Source organism: Doryrhamphus excisus, chromosome 5 (genome assembly GCF_030265055.1).
Source record: "Doryrhamphus excisus isolate RoL2022-K1 chromosome 5, RoL_Dexc_1.0, whole genome shotgun sequence".
Taxonomy (NCBI): domain Eukaryota; kingdom Metazoa; phylum Chordata; class Actinopteri; order Syngnathiformes; family Syngnathidae; genus Doryrhamphus; species Doryrhamphus excisus.
The window spans coordinates 2,762,336-2,785,754 of NC_080470.1; the positions used below are offsets into that span (position 1 = coordinate 2,762,336).

The 23,419-nt window shown below is 35.9% G+C and overlaps 2 protein-coding genes across 2 annotated transcripts in view; one reads left to right on the forward strand and one right to left on the reverse strand.

Annotated features, from left to right (window-relative positions):
• Positions 1-11,216: 11,216 nt before the first annotated feature.
• LOC131130190 (cytosolic phospholipase A2-like) overlaps positions 11,217-23,419 on the reverse strand; it is a 29,355-nt gene continuing 17,152 nt past the window's right edge. Inside the window, exons 13-19 of the mRNA XM_058074448.1 lie at positions 20,559-20,624; positions 18,630-18,760; positions 18,422-18,533; positions 17,261-17,445; positions 16,994-17,183; positions 14,745-14,902; positions 11,217-11,479 (exon numbers count right to left, since the gene is read on the reverse strand). Of these exons, the coding sequence (XP_057930431.1) occupies positions 11,321-11,479; positions 14,745-14,902; positions 16,994-17,183; positions 17,261-17,445; positions 18,422-18,533; positions 18,630-18,760; positions 20,559-20,624 (1,001 nt within the window). The 3' untranslated portion in view covers positions 11,217-11,320. The remainder of the gene's footprint in view (positions 11,480-14,744; positions 14,903-16,993; positions 17,184-17,260; positions 17,446-18,421; positions 18,534-18,629; positions 18,761-20,558; positions 20,625-23,419) is intronic.
• Positions 18,517-23,419, forward strand: part of LOC131130186 (prostaglandin G/H synthase 2-like) — a 34,238-nt gene continuing 29,335 nt past the window's right edge. Inside the window, exons 1-2 of the mRNA XM_058074442.1 lie at positions 18,517-18,775; positions 20,343-20,413. The gene's annotated coding sequence lies outside the window, so the exon portion shown is untranslated. The remainder of the gene's footprint in view (positions 18,776-20,342; positions 20,414-23,419) is intronic.

Consider the following 23,419-nt stretch of genomic DNA (forward strand, 5'->3'; position numbering starts at 1 on the left):
CAGCAGAAATGACAAAAATAATTATAAAAGTATTATGAGAAAAAGTTGTATTGTGACAAAAAAAGTCCCAATTTTACTAGAATAAGTATTATTATGTTATGTATTATATTTTTGTATATTGTTATATTATTATATTGTATATTATTTAATATTATGTATATATATATATAATAATGTACTATTTTTGTTGAAATATTAAAGAAAACAATAAGTTATTTAGCACTGATATTATGGGAAACAAACAAAACAAAATAAAATTGTCATTTTTAATTATATCAAAATAAAGTCCAAATATTATGGGAATCAAATAATAATATTATGAAAATAACTTGAAATTTTTGGGAAATTAAAAAATAAAAACAACAACAAAAATGTAATAATCAGCTTTTTTCACAAAGATGACAGTTTTTTCCTGAAATGTATCAAACGTCTTAGCATATCTGCATGTGTTGAAAATAACAACGTGGTCTTTGCATTATTTTATTTTTCAGTGTGGAGTGAAAAAATGTGTCAATCCCTGCCGTATAATAAGTGAGATACCCCAAAAACATAATTTATTACCAAAATATTTGCAGACCCCCAACCTATGACTCATAGAACCCCATTTTAGTGAATCCCTGCTATATACGTACATCCTGAGTAATGTCTGCTAGGGCTTCCTACTGGGACAAAATGAGTTGGGAATGGGAAATTTCCATGTTTGTAGTCTCGTCTGTGTATGTGTATGTGTGTGTGTATGTGTGTGTGTGTGTGTGTGCTGATTCATGATGTGCTCCTCATTGTGGAAATATTTCTTTGACCGGTCAGCGCTGTGTGGTTTTTGGTGATTCCTGAAATCTTTACGTCAGCAGGGATTTTCGGATTTTCCTGCTTTGGTGAGTGAGTGAGTGAAAGTGCATGTTTGTAATTGCAGGAAGCGTGGAGAGGAAAAAAAAAAAATCCATGTTGAACTTCAGCCTAGTGAACTTTGGAAGACTCTCCAAGAGGACTTAAAGTGAATTAAAAGAATATTATGGGAAACAAACAAAACAAACAAAAATAAAGTTGTCATTTCTAATAATATCAAAATAAAGTCTAAATTATGAGAAGAAAATTTACAAGAAGAAGGTTAGTCGGGAAAATAAAATAACAGCAGAAATGACAAAAATAATTATGAAAGTATGTCATTTTTGTTGAAATATTAAATAAAAAAATAAGTTATTTAGCACTGATATTAAACAAAAATAATTATAAAAGTATGATGAGAAAAAGTTGTATTGTGACAAAAAAAGTCCCAATTTTACTAGAATAAGTATTATTATGATGAGGAAAACTGTCATTTTTGTTGAAATTTTAAAGAAAAAAATAAGTTATTTAGCACTGATATTATGGGAAACAAAACAAAATAAAGTTGTAATTTCTAATAATACCAAAATAAAGTCTAAATTATGAGAAAAAGAAAATTTACAAGAAGAAGGTTAGTCGGAAAAATAAAATAACAGCAGAAATGACAAAAATAATTATAAAAGTATTATGAGAAAAAGTTGTATTGTAACAGAAAAGTCCAAATTTTACTATAATAAGTATTATTATGAGGAAAACTGTCATTTTTGTTGAGATATTAAAGAAAGAAATAAGCACTTATTTAGCACTGATATTATGGAAAACAAACAAAACAAAATAAATTTGTCATTTCTAATTATATCAAAATAAAGTCCAAATATTATGGGAAGCAAATAATAATATTGTGAAAACAAGTTGAAATTTTTGGCAAATTAAAAAACAACAACAAAATTTACAAGAAGAAGGTTAGTTGTCATTTCTAATAATATCAAAATAAAGTCTAAATTATGAGAAGAAAATTTACAAGAAGAAGGTTAGTCGGAAAAATAAAATAACAGCAGAAATGACAAAAATAATTATAAAAATATTATGAGAAAAAGTTGTATTGTGACAAAAAAAAGTCCCAATTTTACTAGAATAAGTATTATTATGATAAGGTCATTTAATCTAAATTATGAGAAGAAAATTTACAAGAAGAAGGTTAGTATGAAAAATAAAATAACAGCAGAAATGACAAAAATAATTATAAAAGTATTATGAGAAAAAGTTGTATTGTGACAAAAAGTTATATTATTACAAGATTAAAGTCAAAATAAAGTCTAAATTATAATAATATATAATAATAATATAATAATAATATAATAATAATATAATAATAATTTAATAATAATAATATAATAATAATATAATAATAATATAATAATAATATAATAATAATATAATAATATAATAATAATATAATAATAATATAATAATAATATAATAATATACAAAATTATATATATATAATACATAACATAATAATACTTATTCTAGTAAAAAAAAAAAATTCCATGTTGAACTTCAACCTAGTGAACTTTGGAAGACTCTCCAAGAGGACTTAAAGTGAATTAAAAGAAAAATGCTAGGATCCAAACCCACAGTTTCATTGACTCCAACTCTTGTGATGTCGCTATAGCAACAGGACCAAATGGTTTTTTCAGGGTGGAATTTTTTAATTTCCTTATCTGACCTGTCTAGACTCACGGCCCCAAAGGGAGATAAAAGCTAATATCGCATGGATTCAACGTCCGTCGTTACATAACATAACTCACTGCTGTATAGTCTTAACATCAGCGTTGCGTGCATTGGGTCTTGAACGTCCTCACCTGAGAGCTTTTGAAGACAAAGTCTCAACCCATGGGTGCTATGTGTGACTCAACACATCAAAAGCTGAGCGTACAGGCACCTACATGACAACCTCACGTGAAGAAGGTACCCTGAAGGAATATTACAGTATGTACGTAGATCATTTCCTCTCATGCACCGTACGTACAGTGCACACTAGCATGGATGGATGGATTGGCTCGACAAATTGTCGGATAATTAAATGGTGCTCTTCGTGACAGGAAAAAAAAAAAAAAGTGCAAAATATCTTTAAGTATATAATTATTCCGTCTCATTAAATTTGGGAATGTGATGGCTTGGCTTGGAGACACCCAGGGTGGTTTGGTCTATTTGTGGAGGTTGCGATGTACTTGTGGTTTTGTTGTTTTGTTATGTCACCGTGTGGACCTGGAGTATTTTTCATGCATTTCTAAACCGCATTATTTGTAATATTTTATATGAAACTTTTTATTATTAAAGGAGATTTTTTTTAAAAATCCCCCAAACAGTGATTACCCCCTAAACCTAATAACTGGTTGGGCCACCCTTAGTTAGCATCAACAACTGCAATCAAGAGTTTGCGATTGTTGTCATTTAGCCACATTGGACTTTGCTTTGATTTGACAAAAATAAAATAAAAAAAAAACAAAACAAAAAAACCTTAAACTATATTAGGAAAGCAGGAAGTGAACAAATGTAACAGTTACTGATTGTAAAAGTACCAGATGGAGGGGTAGGATTTAATAAGCTTTGCTTCTTCCTACTCCTTTTGGACATGTGGAACTGGGAACTGATTTGACAAAAATAAAAATAAAACAAACAAACAAAAAAAAACCCTTAAACTGTATTATGGAAAGCAGGAAGTGAACAAATGTCATCCATATGACCTCGTACTTCGGTACGTGACAAAAATGAAATAAAAAATAAAAACACAAATAAAATATATTTTTTTTAATTTTAATTTTTAAAATTTTTAATTTTTTTTTTTTAATTTAATTTTTAAAATTTTACAATTTAAAAAAATTTACAATAAAAAATAAAATAAAAGCATAAAAAACTCATATCAGGTGCATTATTTAAAAAAAAACAAAAAACCTTAAACTGTATTATGGAAAGCAGGAAGTGAACAAATGTAACAGTTACTGATTGTAAAAGTACCAGACGGAGGGGTAGGACTTCATAAGCTTTGCTTCTTCCTACTCCTTTTGGACATGTGGAACTGGGAACTGATTTGACAAAAATTAAAAAAATAAAAACCTTAAACTATATTAGGAAAGCAGGAAGTGAACAAATGTAACAGTTACTGATTGTAAAAGTACCAGATGGAGGGGTAGGATTTAATAAGCTTTGCTTCTTCCTACTCCTTTTGGACATGTGGAACTGGGAACTGATTTGACAAAAATAAAAACAAAACAAAAAAACCCTTAAACTATATTAGGAAAGCAGGAAGTGAACAAATGTAACAGTTACTGATTGTAAAAGTACCAGATGGAGGGGTAGGATTTAATAAGCTTTGCTTCTTCCTTCTCCTTTTGGATATGTGGAACTGGGAACTGATTTGACAAAAAAAATAAATACAAAAAAATACAAAAAAAACTGAAACTAGTATATTAGGAAAGCAGGAAGTGAACAAATGTAACAGTTACTGATTGTAAAAGTACCAGATGGAGGGGTAGGATTTAATAAGCTTTGCTTCTTCCTACTCCTTTTGGACATGTGGAAGTGGGAACTGATTTGACAAAAAAAAATAAATACAAAAAAAATACAAAAAAAACTGAAACTATATTAGGAAAGCAGGAAGTGAACAAATGTAACAGTTACTGATTGTAAAAGTACCAGATGGAGGGGCAGGATTTAATAAGCTTTGCTTCTTCCTACTCCTTTTGGACATGTGGAAGTGGGAACTGATTTGACAAAAAAAAATAAATACAAAAAAATACAAAAAAAACTGAAACTATATTAGGAAAGCAGGAAGTGAACAAATGTAACAGTTACTGATTGTAAAAGTACCATATGGAGGGGTAGGATTTAATAAGCTTTGCTTCTTCCTACTCCTTTTGGACATGTGGAACTGTGAACTGATTATGTGATGCATTCAATTGTAATCTGATGCATGTTCAAGTGAAATACAACCATTACCATTAGTATTATATTTGAGTTAGTATTAGTTGTATAACCAAAGTTGACATCAAAGCTCTCACTGGTAAGGGATCATCAGTACCAAAGCAATTCCAAAGGCAACCATTCCAGGGATGATCATTACCAGGGCATTCATTCTCAGACAGGAATTCCCGTAATACTTCATAAAATTCCACATACGATCCCACAGTTTTCCAACAGTGGTTGACGTTGCTCGTGGAACTCTTGAACGCACACTCAGCATTCAGAGCATACTCGTCATGCTTTATCAAAACAAGGTAACAAGGTTTACAGGAAACAGGTAAAAAAAAGGGCGCAAATCACCGACTTAATTACAAAAATCTGAGTCACATAAAACAGCGCTTTGTTGTCAAAGATAAGAAAAACCGCATAAGGACTTAAGTTTTTTCTGGATGTGCTCCAAAGTCCTGAAACATGAGTCCAATAGCGGTCACAAGCGTTTCAGTGTAAAATTCCACTGCGGTGTGTGCAGCCTTTGGGCCCCATGCAGGTTGGAGGTGTAATGTGTCAGATTCCAGGCTTGCAGCGCTGGAGGTGTAGGTGCAGTGTGTAAAATTCCACTGAATGAGAGCCAGTTTTATGATGCCATGTCACTCCAAACCACCACCACACTCTCACCCTCCCCTTCGTTTAACCTGAGCGCCATTTTTTTTGAGGCGGCTGAAAGCCAGCAGGGTGGCGGGAAGAGGAGGAGCAGGAGGAGGAAATGGTCTTTTTCGGAAAAAGTGGCCTGAAACAACACAGCCAGGAGAAAATAAACACGCCTTTAATGCTAATGTTGATATGGTATCGGGTTGTTTTTGTTGAATGGCCGCTTCAATAGGAGGCACTGCCCGCTTCCTCCCTGTCGGCCATTAAATCACATTGAAATGTTTGAGGTTTACTAGTTACTATCATACTGTACTATACTATACTATGCTATGCTATGCTATGCTATGCTATGCTATGCTATGCTATGCTATGCTATGCTATGCTATGCTATGCTATGCTATGCCATTAAACCACATTGAAATGTTTGAGGTTTACTCGTTACTATCATACTATACTATACTATGCTATGCTATGCCATGCTATGCTATGCTATGCTATGCTATGCTATGCTATGCTATGCTATGCTATGCTATGCTATGCTATGCTATGCTATGCCATTAAACCACATTGAAATGTTTGAGGTTTACTAGTGACTATCATACTATACTATACTATGCTATGCTATGCCATGCTAGGCTATGCTATGCTATGCTATGCTATGCTATGCTATGCTATGCTATGCTATGCTATGCCATGCTAGGCTATGCTATGCTATGCTATGCCATTAAACCACATTGAAATGTTTGAGGTTTACTAGTTACTATCATACTATGCTATGCTATGCTATGCTATGCTATGCTAGACCCTCAAACAATGCACAACGATGAGCCAATGGTTGAGGTTTACTAGTTACTAGTTACTATCTAGGTTTACTAGTTACTATCAACTGCACTATGCTATGCTATGCTATGCTATGCTATGCTATGCTATGCTATGCTATGCTATGCTATGCTATGCCATCAAACCACATTGAAATGTTTGAGGTTTACTAGTTACTATCATACTATGCTATGCTATGCTATGCTATGCTATGCTATGCTATGCTATGCTATGCTAGACCCTCAAACAATGTACAACGATGAGCAAATTCAAGAAACAATACAAGCAGCAATACTTCGGTACAAGGTACATTATTTAAAAAAAAACAAAAAAACCCTTAAACTGTATTATGGAAAGCAGGAAGTGAACAAATGACACTTACTATGGTACCCATTATGTCATTGGATGGTCATATCACCTCATACTTCGGTACGTGACAAAAATAAAATAAAAAATAAATAAATAAATTTTAAAAAATTAAATAAAAAATGTAAAAATTTGAAAATTTGAACATGTAAAAATTTGAAAATTTGAAAATTTGAAAATTTGAAAATTTGAAAATTTGAAAATTTGAAAATTTGAAAATTTGAAAATTTGAAAATTTACAAAATGAAATAAAAAAATAAAAAAACCATAAAACTATATTAGGAAAGCAGGAAGTGAACAAATGTAACAGTTACTGATTGTAAAAGTACCAGATGGAGGGGTAGGATTTAATAAGCTTTGCTTCTTCCTACTCCTTTTGGACATGTGGAACTGGGAACTGATTATGTGATGCATTCAATTGTAATCTGATGCATGTTCAAATGAAATAAAACCATTACCATTACTATCAAATTAATGGCGACGAGCTTCTCTTGCATGATATCACTCCAAATGTTTAGGTGTGTCAGTCAGGTGGGTAAATAACAAAAAAGTCATTTTCCCGCCATGGACGGAGGGGTTAGCAATTGATGTGGTTACGAGTTACTGTCAAACAAATGGCTTCAAGCGTCTCGTATGATCTCACTCATGATGTTTGGGTGAGTCATTCAATCTTTTTCTGCACTGGCACGATGAAAACGGAAGGAAGGAGTTCAGCCAACTAACAGATACAGTACAGGCCAGGTTTCTTACACAGGGCATATTAAAATTGCATCATCATCATCGTTGTTGGGTTGGTCACGACACGATTCGTCTCTCGTCTGAGCAGGCGTCATTAGTTCATGTTCAAGGGGGGGTTTGAAAGAGGAGTGAAGGTTGAAGAAAACATTCATTCATTCATTCATTTTCTACCGCTTTTTCCTCACGAGGGTCGCAGGGGTGCTGGAGCCTATCCCAGCTGTCTTTGGGTGAGAGAGGTGGGGTACACCCTGGACTGGTGGCCAGCCAATCACAGGGCACATATAGACAAACAACCATTCACACTCACATTCATACCTATGGACAATTTGGAGTCGCTAATTAACCTAGCATGTTTTTGGAATGTGGGAGGAAACCGGAGTACCCGGAGAAAACCCACGCATGCACGGGGAGAACATGCAAACTCCACACAGAGATGGCCGAGTGTGGGGAAAGACAAAATAAGAAGCCAAAAAGTTACCACTTCCACACAAAATAGGAGGAGAACTCATTCATTCATTCATTCATCCATTTTCTACTGCTTATCCTCACAAGGGTTGCTGGGGTGCTGGAGCCTATCCCAGCTGTCTTTGGGCGAGAGGCGGGGTACACCCTGGACTGGTGGCCAGCCAATCACAGGGCACATATAGGGTGAACCCCGCCTTTCGCCTGAAGTCAGCTGGGATAGGCTCCAGCATACCCCCACAATCCTAGTGAGGATAAGCGGCATAGAAACTTACAAGAAGAAAGTTTTTTTTGTTTTGTTTTTTTTATTGTATTTAACTATTAAATAAAATTTTAACTATTAATTTTAATTTTATTGAAAAGTTGAAATAGTTAACAGAACTGGAAAATCGGCTGTAATTTAGCAAGAATAAAGTCAAAATATTGAGAAAAATTTGGCAATTTGACGAGAATAAACTTGTAATATTATGAAAAAAATAATGTTAATAAAGCAATGACTGGAAATATTCAAGAATATTCTTCAAAGTTGTAAAATTATGAAATAGATTTGTAATTTTTTGAAAATTAGGTTGGGGAAAAAGTTCTAATATTATGTGAATAAAATCATAATATTACTAAAAGAAAATTTGAAAGAAAGTTGAAATATTTGGAAAATTCAACATTTTTTGTCCTCCCCGTGCATGCGTGGGTTTTCTCCGGGTACTCCGGTTTCCTCCCACATTCCAAAAACATGCTAGGTTAATTAGCGACTCCAAATTGTCCATAGGTATGAATGTGAGTGTGAATGGTTGTTTGTCTATATGTGCCCTGTGATTGGCTGGCCACCAGTCCAGGGTGTACCCCGCCTCTCGCCCGAATACAGCTGGGATAGGCTCCAGCAAAATGAACAACTGTAATAACATCTCTAAATGAACTAAAAACTAAAAAAAAAAAAAAAAATACACATTTAAAACTCTCTTTACCAATGCAGATGAATTAACGGACTGTGGTTCCCCACATTATTCGAGCCCTCTAGATATGAAATAACACCCCTATAGTCACTTTTACACTTGCATTACCCAATTTAGTAGGCAAAATAATACTAAGAAAGCCATTTCAGGCATAAATAAGATTTGTGTGTATTGCTATAAATGTGTTCCTATAAATGAGCAGAGTGGGAGGCAAACAGGAAGTGACGTCAGGGATTCAGAGTTGAGTTTAACCTCGGTGGGGAGTAGCTTTTGTTTTTATTGGGGATTATTATGCCTGTTGTTTGATCAAGTCTGGTTTCAATGTGGTATCAATGTGTGATAGAGTAAAGCTGAAAGATTCCAACAGTTCAGCATGTCCCTGAATGCACCTGGAGAATGACTGTGTGTTTGTTTCCAGGATGAGACGTGTTTATGAGTTATAGATACATACAAATATTGAAAAAAATGATTAGACCAGCTTTGTTTATTCAGTTTATTTGTTCATTTTAATGCCTGGTACAAGTAAAGGTACATTTTTTTTTTACAACAAATATAATGATGACATATCATGTTTTTTTTTTATAATAACCATAATCATTGAAGTTCTTACATATACAATAGCTGCCAAAAAAACGGTGCTTTCAGGCGTTCCATGTCGTCGTGGTCACTGCATTCTTCAGCTATCATAAATGTATCATAAATCGGTACCAGTCATTAAAATTAACAAGAAATTGAAGACAATACGGTGATCTAAAATATTTTTTCAACTGTTCCTACGTCTTCCGTCATAATAGAGTTATGGCTATTTATTATGAAAAAACTGCAAAAAAAAAAAAACAAGTAACGTAATGAATGAAATGAATAAGTTACCTCAGTTAGAGTTAGTCTTATTTTTAACAGCCCCACTTTTAAGACAACCTGAACGATTCAGTTGCGAACGATTCACTTGCAATCGATTCAGATGAAAGTACATTGCTTGGATGAATGAGAGTATTCCGAGGCATGCGTTGTAAGTAGTACGCGTGCCCAGGGTGTACCCCATGGCACGGTGGTTAGTGGTTAGCGCGCAGACCTCACAGCTAGGAGACCAGGGTTCAATTCCACCTTCGGCCATCTCTATGTTGGGGACTGCATCTGCATCATAATGTTTTATGTTTCATTTTATCTATAGAACATTTCCCAGGAGGGCGGCACGGTGTTCGAGTGGTTAGCGCACAGACCTCACTGCTAGGAGACCCGAGTTCAATTCCACCCTCGGCCATCTCTTTGTGGGGACTGCATCTGCATTATAATGTTTTATGTTTCATTTTATGTATAGAACATTTCCCAGGAGGGCGGCACGGTGTTCGAGTGGTTAGCGCGCAGACCTCACAGCTAGGAGACCAGGATTCAATTCCACCCTCGACCATCTCGGCTTTTCATGTTTGAAACAGCCTATTATTACTCAAAAACATCAATTTTAAGCACATTCGATGTGTTTTTTTGGCTTAAGTAAGCATTTTAAGGCATAAAAATGAACTAAAATAAAAATATAAGGCGGGCTTCACGGTGGTTGAGTGGTTGGCGCACAGGCCTTACAGCTAGGAGACCCCTGTTCAATTCCACCCTCGGCCATCTCTGTGTGGAGTTTGCATGTTCTCCCCCGTGCATGCGTGGGTTTTCTCCGGGTACTCCGGTTTCCTCCCACATTCCAAAAACATGCTAGGTTAATTAGCGACTCCAAATTGTCCATAGGTATGAATGTGAGTGTGAATGGTTGTTTGTCTATATGTGCCCTGTGATTGGCTGGCTGGCCACCAGTCCAGGGTGTACCCCGCCTCTCTGGCCCGAAGACAGCTGGGATAGGCTCCAGCACCCCCACGACAGTATCACTCGGATACTGTGAACATCCAGCAGCAACACAACATTTTGGCATGACTACTATTTTGATGAAAAAAAATGCACAGAGGCCGGGTGGTTAGCACACAGGCTTCACAGCTAGGAGACCCAGTTCAATTCCACCCTCAGCCATCTCTGTGTGGAGTTTGCATGTTCTCCGCGAGCATGCGTGGGTTTTCTCCGGGTACTCCGGTTTCCTCCCACATTCCAAAAACATGCTAGGTTAATTAGCGACTCCAAATTGTCCATAGGTATGAATGTGAGTGTGAATGGTGGTTTGTCTATATGTGCCCTGTGATTGGCTGGCCACCAGTCCATGGACAGCTGGGATAGGCTCCAGCACTCCCTGTGACCCTCGTGAGGATAAGCGTTAGAAAATGAATGAATGAATGAATGAATTATTCACACAGTTTAAAAAATATGACTCCAGTCTCTCAGCCAGAGGGAAACCAAATGTCAGCTGCTAATATTTGCAGCAAAAAGTTTCCCCTATTTTGTGCAAATGGAGCCCGAATGAAAAAAAAAAAACGTCAGTGTGTTTCTGAGGCTTTAAACAATAAAACGTCATCGTTCCCTTTTATCTAACACCATAAAACATAGCAAATTCAACATTTTCCAAAAAGAAAACATTTTCCGCTAAAATCCAAAAGTCTCCATGCAAAACCAGGCTACTGATCGTTGTTGCCATGGTGATTCCAAGCATTAAGGTGAGGATTCCTTTTGAGAAACCTCTTCTTGGGGATCGCACTCAGGGAGAAGGGCAAGGTGAGGGAGGAAGGATTCTCTTTCCGTAACACGATGCGATCTTTGATGGCGTCTTTAATCACCTGCAGGAAGCAAATGCAGCGATTTAGTGTTGAAAAAACAAAAAAAAAACATTGCTATCTTTATTCTGTGTGTCTGCCTTTTGTATGGGAAAATGCAACACTTGCACAAAGTGACTCACTCCCTTTTTAACAATATCTAATATGAGGTCAAAACCCACAAGGCGTGGTCGGAGATGATGGATCTCAAAGGGTTTGATCATGCATTCCGATATGCAAGTGAATGAAACGGTTAATTGGTTCCAGCGTCAACAGCGGTTTCTGCCAAGTATGATTCAATATTAATAAATCGAGTATTTTCGTAGTTTGAGTTTTGACAACCTGGTTATGACCTTTTAAAAACATTTTTTTTACATTTTTAACATTATTAGAGCTCTACGGACATGAAATAACACCCCTATGGTCACCTTCATACTTGCATTGCCTAATACAGTAGACATAATAAGCAATAATAAGACATAATAACTCAACGTTAGCATTGGGAATGTTCCTTCTTGTTGTTCCTTCAAATCTGGGAAAAAAAAGTTTGAGTTTTGAAAACCTGGTTATGACCTTCTAAAAAATGTGTTTACATTATTAGAGCTCTATGGACATGAAATAACACCCCTATGGTCACCTTCATACTTGCATTACCTAATACAGTCGACATAATAAGCAATAATAAGACATAATAGCTCATAGTTAGCATTGGGAAAGTTCCTTGTTGTTGTAGAATCTAAAAAAAAAATTAAGAGTTTGAGTTTTGAAAACCTGGTTATGACCTAAAAACATTTTTAACATTATTAGAGCTCTATGGCCATAAAATAACAGCCCTATGGTCACCTTGATGCTTGCATTTCCTAATACAGTCGACATAATAAGACATAATAACTCATCGTTAGCATTGGGAATGTTCCTTGTTGTTGTAGAATCTAAAAAAAAATAAAGAGTTTGAGTTTTGAAAACCTGGTTATGACCTTCTAAAGATGTTTTTTACATTTTTAACATTATTAGAGCTCTATGGACATGACATAACACCCCTATGGTCACCGTCATATTTGCATTGCCTAATACAGTAGACATAATCAGCAATAATAAGACATAATAACTCATCGTTAGCATTGGGAAAGTTCCTTGTTGTTGTAGAATCTAAAAAATAAAAATAAAGAGTTTGAGTTTTGAAAACCTGGTTCTGACCTAAAAACATTTTTAACATTATTAGAGCTCTATGGACATGAAATAACACCCCTATGGTCACCTTCATACTTGCATTGCCTAATACAGTCGACATAATAAGACATAATAACTCATCGTTAGCATTGGGAATGTTCCTTGTTGTTGTAGAATCTAAAAAAAATAATAAAGAGTTTGAGTTTTGAAAACCTGGTTATGACCTTCTAAAAATGTTTTTTACATTTTTAACATTATTAGAGCTCTATGGACATGAAATAACACCCCTATGATCATCTTCATACTTGCATTACCTAATACAGTAGACATAATAAACAATAATAAGACATAATAGCTCATCGTTAGCATTGGGAAAGTTCCTTGTTGTTGTAGAATCTAAAAAAATAATAAAGAGTTTGAGTTTTGAAAACCTGGTTATGACCTTCTAAATTTTTTTTTTTTACATTTTTAACATTATTAGAGCTCTATGGACATGAAATAACACCCCTATGGTCACCTTCATACTTGCATTACCTAATACAGTCGACATAATAAGCAATAATAAGACATAATAACTCATAGTTAGCATTGGGAAAGTTCCTTGTTGTTGTAGAATCTAAAAAAAAAAATTAAGAGTTTGAGTTTTGAAAACCTGGTTATGACCTAAAAACATTTTTAACATTATTAGAGCTCTATTGCCATAAAATAACAGCCCTATGGTCACCTTGATGCTTGCATTTCCTAATACAGTCAACATAATAAGCAATAATAAGACATAATAACTCATCGTTAGCATTAGGAAAGTTCCTTGTTGTTGTAGAGTCTAAAAAAAATAAAGAGTTTGAGTTTTGAAAACCTGGTTATGACCTTCTAAAAAATGTGTTTACATTATTAGAGCTCTATGGACATGAAATAACACCCCTATGGTCACCTTCATACTTGCATTACCTAATACAGTAGACATAATAAGCAATAATAAGACATAATAACTCATCGTTAGCATTGGGAAAGTTCCTTGTTGTTGTAGAATCTCAAAAAAAAAGTTTGAGTTTTGAAAACCTGGTTATGACCTAAAAACTGTTTTGGTGGAAGTGGGAAAGAAAATACCACTTCCACACGGAATGGGAGGAGAACTTTTTTCACTATGACATGTCTAACTCTTATTCTTAGGAGACCCTGGCTTTCGCCTGAAGACAGCTGGGATAGGCTCCAGCATACCCCCACAATCCTAGTGAGGATAAGCGGCATAGAAACTGACAAGAAGAAAGTTGAAATAGTTAACAGAACTGGAAAATCAGCTGTAATTTTGCAAGAATAAAGTCAAAATATTGAGAAAAAAATTGGCAATTTGACGAGAATAAACTTGTAATATTATGAAAATTTTTTTGGAAGCAGTGACTGGAAATATTAAAGAATATTCTTCAAAGTTGTAAAATTATGAAATAGATTTGTAATTTTTTGAAAATTAGGTTGGGGAAAAAGTTCTAATATGTGAATAAAATCATAATATTACTAAAAGAAAATTTGAAAGAAAGTTGAAATATTTGGAAAATTATTATTATTTTTTTAATGTAGGAAGACCTCAATAAAAGCTATGTATTAAGCGTGGGTTTTCTCCGGGTACTCCGGTTTCCTCCCACATTCCAAAAACATGCTAGGTTAATTAGCGACTCCAAATTGTCCATAGGTATGAATGTGAGTGTGAATGGTTGTTTGTCTATATGTGCCCTGTGATTGGCTGGCCACCAGTCCAGGGTGTACCCCGCCTCTCTTGCCTGAAGACAGCTGGGATAGGCTCCAGCACCCCCGCAACCATCGTGTGGATAAGCGGTATGTTTGTATACTTATTAAGTATACCTTTTGAGTGTTAAGTTCCTGTGTGATGAGTTTAGTGTTCTTTGTGAAATGACACGGTGGTGATTGCATCACGTGTGAGTCTTCCCTCAGCTCAGGAGTGACTCAAGTTACGCTGAGTGAAAGTCACACCTCTCATAATGACACATCTGCACGCAAATTTTTTAATATTTCACCATAACCTCATAACCGAATGGTGACAGTGCAAATATGCAAAGCACACAAAATACACACACAGCCTTTTTTTTAGAAGCATGAAACTTACATCCAAGTTGTTGAGGGTGTTGAACTCCATGAGGTCGTGGAGTCGAGTGAAAGCCTCGTTGGAGTACTGGAAGTTGAAAGTGGAGAACGGAGACTCAGGGTCGTCAAAGATGTCGAAGTCTGCCACTTCCTTCTCCTTCTCGGTTTCTCTTGGAACGCCTGTTGGCACATTTGCATCACAATCATATCAGTGTGACGGACGCAGTTCTGCTACTGCAATCATAAACAAAAGGGTTGTAAGGGGACAAACAACCATTCACACTCACATTCATACCTATGGATAATTTGGAGTCACCAATTAACCTAGCAAGTTTTTGGAATGTGGGAGGAAACCGGAGTACCCGGAGAAAACCCACGCATGCACGGGGACAACATGCAAACTTCACACAGAGATGGCCGAGGGTAGAATTGAACTCGGGTCTCCTAGCTGTGAAACCTGTGTGCTAACCACCCGTCCTCTGTGCAGCCCTGGTTCAGTATATTTTTCATCAAAATAGTAGTCATGCCAAAATGTTGTGTTGCTGCTGGATGTTCACAGTATCCGAGTGATACTGTCATGGGGGTGCTGGAGCCTAGCCCAGGGTGTACCCCGCCTCTCTCACCCGAAGACAGCTGGGATAGGCTCCAGCACCCCCCCCTCTCCCCCGTGACCCTCGTGATGAAAAAACAGTAGAAAATGAATGAATGAACTTTTACAGGTTAGATTCCCAGTGTGCAACCATCATTTAAAATAGCTCATTCTAGGCACTCATGACACATCAGTCGTCTGCAGGAAAAAGTTACAGTTTGGAAAACGGAACCCTTCGATAGCAAAGTCTGTTTCAGGTCCGACAAACTGGAAGTCCATACATGGAAGTGCAAAAAAAAACGAAACATCAATAAACAGGCTGCGGAACTATGTGGGCAGATGGCCGCCTGAATGTAAAGAGGCAGATCTGTCATGATAAATGGCCGCTTACATATACAACTCTCCCACCGGACTGAGACATTCCCACCCAGCACCTGGTACCTCATGGGACCGCCATGTTCCTGTCTGTGTGTGCGCGCCGAGCAGAATGCATATGTGGGCTTCAAAGCACACAAATTCCATGAAAAACCACAGACACCCACATTTAATAGTGAGCAATGGGGTCCGACTGGCGAGACATAATTGTTGGGTCAATGTTGTTCAAATATTGTGTCACTTCAAGGAACGGATGCCTCATATGCCATGACGGTAAAAAAAAAAAAAAAAAAAAAATTAACATGAAGGGGTACAGTTAGATTATTTTTCCTTTCACAAAGCACATAAGTTGGCCAGAAATATTTCAGTATTGAACAAAGCAAAAATTTGTTCTCAATCAGAAATCACTCCACAATGACATGCTTTGCTCAAATGAAATTGCCTATGGGAAATAGAAACCTTTAACTTTTTTTCCCCATTGGTTTGTGTATTATTTATGAGGTCTATCTTTTGGGTGTTAAGTTGCTGTGTGATGATTTTAATTGTGTTTTGTGAGATGAAAACCGCGATGGTCACCTATCATGTCTATGAGGAATGAAGGTCTTCAAAACTCTCACTTATAAGAAAATATGTTTGAGTATTGTTGATGTGCCATTGAACACTGAATGTGAGAGTTTGTTCTTTGGGTGTTGCATTTAATTTATTCCCTGTGGGGTTTAAATATACTCTAATAAGTTCTGTTCTTAAAAATGATTAAATTAAATTAAATTAAATTAAATTAAATTAGTTTTATTTTTTTTATTTAATTAATTTTTTTTAATATTTGACTTTTTATTACACGTATTAAATTTAAATTAAATTATTACATTTTAATTTAATTTAATTTAATTTAATTTAATACAAGGATGTAGAGTCTTGAACCAGTCATGATGTGCTATATATATCACTATATTGACACTTACTATGGTACCCATTATGTCACTGGATGCTCATATCACCTCATACTTCGGTACGTGACAAAAATAAAATAAAAAATAAATGAATTAATTTTTAAAAAATTAATAAAAAATTAAAAAAATTAATTAAAAAATGAAATAAAAAAACTTAAACTATATTATGAAAGCAGGAAGTGAACAAATGTAACAGTTACTGATTGTAAAAGTACCAGATGGAGGGGTAGGATTTAATAAGCTTTGCTTCTTCCTACTCCTTTTGGACATGTAGAACTGTGAACTGATTATGTGATGCATTCAAGTGTAATCTGATGCATGTTCAAATGAAATCAAACCATTACCATTACCACTTACCAGGCGCTTTGAACATCCTGAAGTTGATATTGACCAGGACAAAATGGATGACAGTCGGGCAGTTCTTTTCGCCTTTTTTGGGTTTGAACACGTAGCATTCCTTCAGGCCCTCCCGGTCGAAGACTTTGGGATCAATTTTAGGAAATGGAAGCTTGTTCATACGAGCCCATTTTTCAGCCAGCAGGAGCTCCTGATGTATCAAATTTACAAAAGATTCACTTTTTTTTTCTGCATCGTTCTTGACTTAGCTTAGTTCTTGAGTCAGACCTTGAACGGCGGGCTGGAGTCACTGGGTCGTGCAGAGAAATCAAAGGAGATGATGAGGTCGACGCTCCGTTGGGGCCGCAGGATGAGAGGATAGGGGAGGTTGTAGGTGAGGCCGCTGTCCACCACGTGGATCTTCTTACTCTTCACATCCAGAGGTTCGTAGATGCGGTCAAACTCGTCTGGGTCTATAAGAAGGAGGCAGGGACACAATCGAGTCAAGCATGATAGGAATAAATGGTAAACAATCATTGGTCACTTTATGAACCCTAATGCGGTTCATATTATGCTATCTTTTAGCCTATCCCAGCTGTCTTCGGGCGAGAGGTGGGGTACACCCTGGACTGGTGGCCAGCCAATCACAGGGCACATATAGACAAACAACCATTCACACTCACATTCATACCTATGGACAATTTGGAGTGGTCAATTAACCTAGCATGTTTTTGGAATGTGCATGTTTTTTAAATTTTAAATTTTAAATTTTAAATTCATTCATTCATTCATTTTCTACTGCTTTTCCTCACGAGGGTTGCGGGGGTTGCTGGAGCCTATCCCAGCTAAATTTTAAATTTTAAATTTTAAATTTTAAATTTTAAATTTTAAATTTTAAATTTTAAATTTTAAATTTTAAATTTTAAATTTTAAATTTTAAATTTTAAATTTTAAATTTATTCATTAGTCATCTGTTGCCGTTTCTTGCATGTGAGCAGTCAACGGCGGGCATTTATGGTCGGTAGTATAGTTTGACTGAACTTTAACTTTGAATAAATTAAAAATTAAAAATTAAAAATTAAAAATTAAAAATTAAAAATTAAAAATTAAAAATTAAAAATTCATGATAATTTTATTTAATTTCAAAATTAATGACAAAAATGATAACAATGATAAAAAAAATAAAAAAAACTTAAACTATATTAGGAAAGCAGGAAGTGAACAAATGTAACAGTTAGTGATTGTAAAAGTACCAGATGCAGGGGTAGGATTTAATAATAAGCTTTGCTTCTTCCTACTCCTTTTGGACATGTGGAACTGTGAACTGATTATGTGATGCATTCAATTGCAATCTGATGCATGTTCAAATGAAATAAAACCATTACCATTACCATAATTGTACTGTGGTAATATTTCAAAGTAAAAGGAAACATTGCTGCTTGTTGTTACCTGTGACAGCATCTACTTCCTCCTCTGGTGTAGGTGCTTGGCAGATGACACCACTGGCTGGGGAGAAAGGGATGCTGGTGTTCAGGTTCAATCCCAACATGAAGTTATGCACCTGGTCAAACAGGGTAAGAACAAAAAAAGTCCATTTTGAATTCACATATTGCGTTAGTTAGTAACAGTAACTGTAAGTAAGAAGATATTCGGACACCTTCCCAGCACGACCTTCTCTGGTGTTGAACAAAGCCGTGTCGCTGAAGAGCGACGTGAACATCCTGTGGACCCAGCTGGCCTGAGCGGTGCGATGATACTCATCCTCCGCCTCTTGGTTCTCTGTGCCGGCTGAAGACCAACAGGGTTAGTCTTCATAAAGGTGTCATGGGAGACATTGGGTTCTTTCTAATCCAGGGACCAGAACATGTTCTTGTCTTGTACTTGAAGTTTAGCCTTGTCTTTGTACTGGTCTCTGTGATCCTCTTAAGGGTCTCTTTAATGCAACATGTGATACCACAGTGGGGAGTTGTTTACATTCCCATCATAAAGAGGACCTATTATGCTCATTTTTTGACTCTTTGTATTGAATGGTGGACTCCTATAGAGCAGCTACACACAATAACCCGCACAAAAACATTTTAGATTTTCCAGAATCTGCACCTATTCCAGCTGTATTTGCTTTGATTTATGCCTGTTTTAATTTATTCCACCCATGGCCCGCCTCCAGGCATACCCACTCCCCTAACTATGAACCATATAAGGAAGTCCGTCCCTCTGTGACATCACAAAGGAATGGTTTTACCACGCCTTTTCAAACCGAGCATTTTGGACCATCCCAAACGTCTTTTAGGGCTCACTTTCAAATACACAAACCTGATTATGTGAAACTATGGTATCGTTTAACATGAGAATAAAATGTTCTAATGGTAATGGTTTTATTTCATTTGAACATACATCAGATTGCAATTGAATGCATCACATAATCAGTTCCCAGTTCCACATGTCCAAAAGGAGTAGGAAGAAGCAAAGCTTATTAAATCCTACCCCTCCATATGGTACTTTTACAATCAGTAACTGTTACATTTGTTCACTTCCTGCTTTCCTAATATAGTTTAAGTTTTAAAAATTTAAAAATTTAAAAATTTAAAAATTTAAAAATTTAAAAATTTAAAAATTTAAAAATTTAAATTTTTAAATTTTTAAATTTTTAAATTTTTAAATTTGATATGACCATCCAATGACATAATGGGTACCATAGTAAGTGTCATTTGTTCACTTCCTGCTTTCCATAATACAGTTTAAGGGTTTTTTTTTGTTTTTTGTTTTTAATAATGTACCTCGTACCAAAATATTGCTGCTTGTATTGTTTCTTGAATTGGCTCATCGTTGTGCATTGTTTGAGGGTCTTACTCAATCCATTCCATAGTTTGATTCCACATACTGAAATGCTATGGCTTTTTAACGACATTTTTAGCTAATTGCTTATTTTTAGCGTTATGCATTATTTTAGCTGTTTGAAGATGAACTATATCAGCAAGTTGAAGTATTTGTCATTTTAGAAATAAGGACTTAGTATGTTCTCTGTAGGCGGCATTATGAATTATCCTTACTGACCTTTTTTTTGCAGTACATTTAGTACTGTGAAGATTGCTTTTATAGTTATTAGTTATAGTGATTTCTGATTGAGAACAAAATTTTGCTTTGTTCAATACTGAAATATTTCTGGCATACCTTATGTTGTATATTTGTAATATGAGATTTCCAGCTCATATTTTCATCTATTGTGAAATCTAAGTATGTTCTACATGTTCAACTACATATATAGGTTCACTTAAAAAAAAAACGTTGACTTTCCTCACAATACTTTACGACATGTAAGAGTTGTGCCAGGAATTCTAACGGTTTCCCTTCCTCTTTTGTTTAATTTTAGATAACACTGACTGCCACTGACTCAGCCAAAGCACTGAGGAGGAACATGATGAGCTTTGAACCTTGAGCGCAGTAAGAGAGCTTTTGTATGTATGATTGCGCACGTATGGAAATTTCACTCCTAACATGCAAACACATGGCCAGGATTTTTCCATATATACAGTAATAGCCGTTGAACCTCTAACAATGTTCACCAGAAGTCTGAATTAGAGATCACCTTTGCGGGGTTCATCCTCATTGTCCAAACTGTCTTCTCCGACAATGTGCTGTGGTTTGATCTGCTCTGTAAAACAAAACAGGAAACCATCAGGTTATATAGAATGATGACAAAATTGTCACAGGGCTGCACAGTGGACAAGTGGTTAGCACGCAGGCCTCACAGCTAGGAGACCCGAGTTCAATTCCACTCTCGGAAAACCTGGTTATGACCTCCAAAATTTTTTTTTTACATTTTTAACATTATTAGAGCTCTATGGACATGAAATAACACCCCTATGGTCACCTTCATACTTGCATTGCCTAATACAGTCAACATAATAAGCAATAATAAGACATAATAACTTATCGTTAGCATTGGGAAAGTTCCTTGTTGTTGTAGAATCTCAAAAAAAATAAGACATAATAACTCATTGTTAGCATGTTAGCAAAAAACCTGGTTGTGACCTTCTAAAAAAATTTTGTTTTACATTTTTAACATTATTAGAGCTCTATGGACATGAAATAACACCCCTATGGTCACCTTCATACTTGCATTGCCTAATACAGTAGACATAATAAGCAATAATAAGACATAATAACTCATCGTTAGCATTGGGAAAGTTCCTTGTTGTTGTAGAATCTCAAAAAAAAATAAGACATAATAACTCATTGTTAGCATGTTAGCAAAAAACCTGGTTATGACCTTCTAAAATTTTTTTTTACATTTTTAACATTATTAGAGCTCTATGGACATAAAATAACACCCCTATGGTCACCTTCATACTTGCATTGCCTAATACAGTCAACATAATAGGCAATAATAAGACATAATAACTTATCGTTAGCATTGGGAAAGTTCCTTGTTGTTGTAGAATCTCAAAAAAAAAAGACATAATAACTCATTGTTAGCATGTTAGCAAAAAACCTGGTTATGACCTTCTAAAAATTTTTTTTTACATTTTTAACATTATTAGAGCTCTATGGACATGAAATAACACCCCTATGGTCACCTTCATACTTGCATTACCTAGTACAGTAGACATAATAAGCAATAATAAGACATAATAACTTATCGTTAGCATTGGGAAAGTTCCTTGTTGTTGTAGCATCTCAAAAAAAATAAAGAGTTTGAGTTTTGAAAACCTGGTTATGACCTTCTAAAAAATTTTTTTACATTTTTAACATTATTAGAGCTCTATGGACATGAAATAACACCCCTATGGTCACCTTCATACTTGCATTGCCTAATACAGTAGACATAATAAGCAATAATAAGACATAATAACTTATCGTTAGCATTGGGAAAGTTCCTTGTTGTTGTAGAAATGCGTGGGTTTTCTCCGGGTACTCCGGTTTCCTCCCACATTCCAAAAACATGCTAGGTTAATTGGCGACTCCAAATTGTCCATAGGTATGAATGTGAGTGTGAATGGTTGTTTGTCTATATGTGACCTGTGATTGGCTGGCCACCAGTCCAGGGTGTACTCCACCTCTCTCACCCGAAGACAGCTTGAATAGGCTCCAACACCCCCCGCGACCCTCACAAGGATAAGCGGTAGAAAATGGATGAATGAATGAATGAATGAGTTCTCCTCCTATTTTGTGTGGAAGTGGTAACTTTTTGGCTTCTTTTGTCTTTCCCCACCCTCGGCCATCTCTGTGTGGAGTTTGCATGTTCTCCCCGTGCATGCGTGGGTTTTTTTCCGGGTACTCCGGTTTCCTCCCACATTCCGAAAACATGCTAGGTTAATTAGCGACTCCAAAATGTCCATAGGTATGAATGTGAGTGTGAATGGTTGTTTGTCTATATGTGCACTGTGATTGGCTGGCCACCCGTCCAGGGTGTACCCCGCTGTCTTTCACTCAAAAGACAGCTGGGATAGGCTCCAGCACCCCCATGACAGTATCACTCAGATACTGTGAACATCCAGCAGCAACACAACATTTTGGCATGACTACTATTTTGATGAAAAATATACTGAACCAGGTTCCCCGCCTCTGGGATAGGCTCCAGCACCCCCTGCGACCCTTGTGAGGATAAGCGGTAAAAAATGAATGAATGAATGAATGAACATATTTGTCACACGCAAGTTTCCTCCCACATTCCAAAAAAAATGCATGTTAGTGAATATGAGTGTGAATGGTTGTTTGTCTATATGTGCCCTGTGATTGACTGGTAACCAGTCCAGGGTGTACCCCGGCCTCTGGAAGTCACCTGGGATAGGCTCCAGCATACCCCTACAACCCTATTGAAGATAAGTAGCATAGAAAAGGAATAGCTGGATTAATGTAAATGTAAATATTAGTCAATGACAAGATTTTGATTTTTTTTCTTTAATAATAAAAAGTTTCATTTAAAAACTACATTTTATATTGAGTTGTGTTGTCATTGACTAATATTTACATTTGTTTGATGATCTGAAACATTAAAGTGTGCGAAACAAAAACACACCAACAACATCAACGCTGCACTCAGGGGGATTAGCTTCATTTTGCTGACATGATCAAATTTACAGATTCCTTTTTTTTTTTTTTTTTTATCACTCTCATAATATAACCAGGGCAGAAACACGATAGCAGTGATGAACAAACACATTCTTTCACAGGGTGGGAGTGTTCCCAGCACTTTGGTACAAGCCGTGGATTGTGTGTCTGCATGCAAAGGTCATCCTAAGCAAATGCATTTAACCTAAGCAAACATCAGACGTGTTGTCTGAATAATCCCAGGAAACTGATACCTCCTCATTGTTGTGGGAACAACAGACAAGCGCTCACACGACACACACACACACACACACACACACACACACACACACACTATTCCTAAAGATATATACAGTCATTTCTTTCCACAGTATATGCTGCAATGGTGTGCAACAA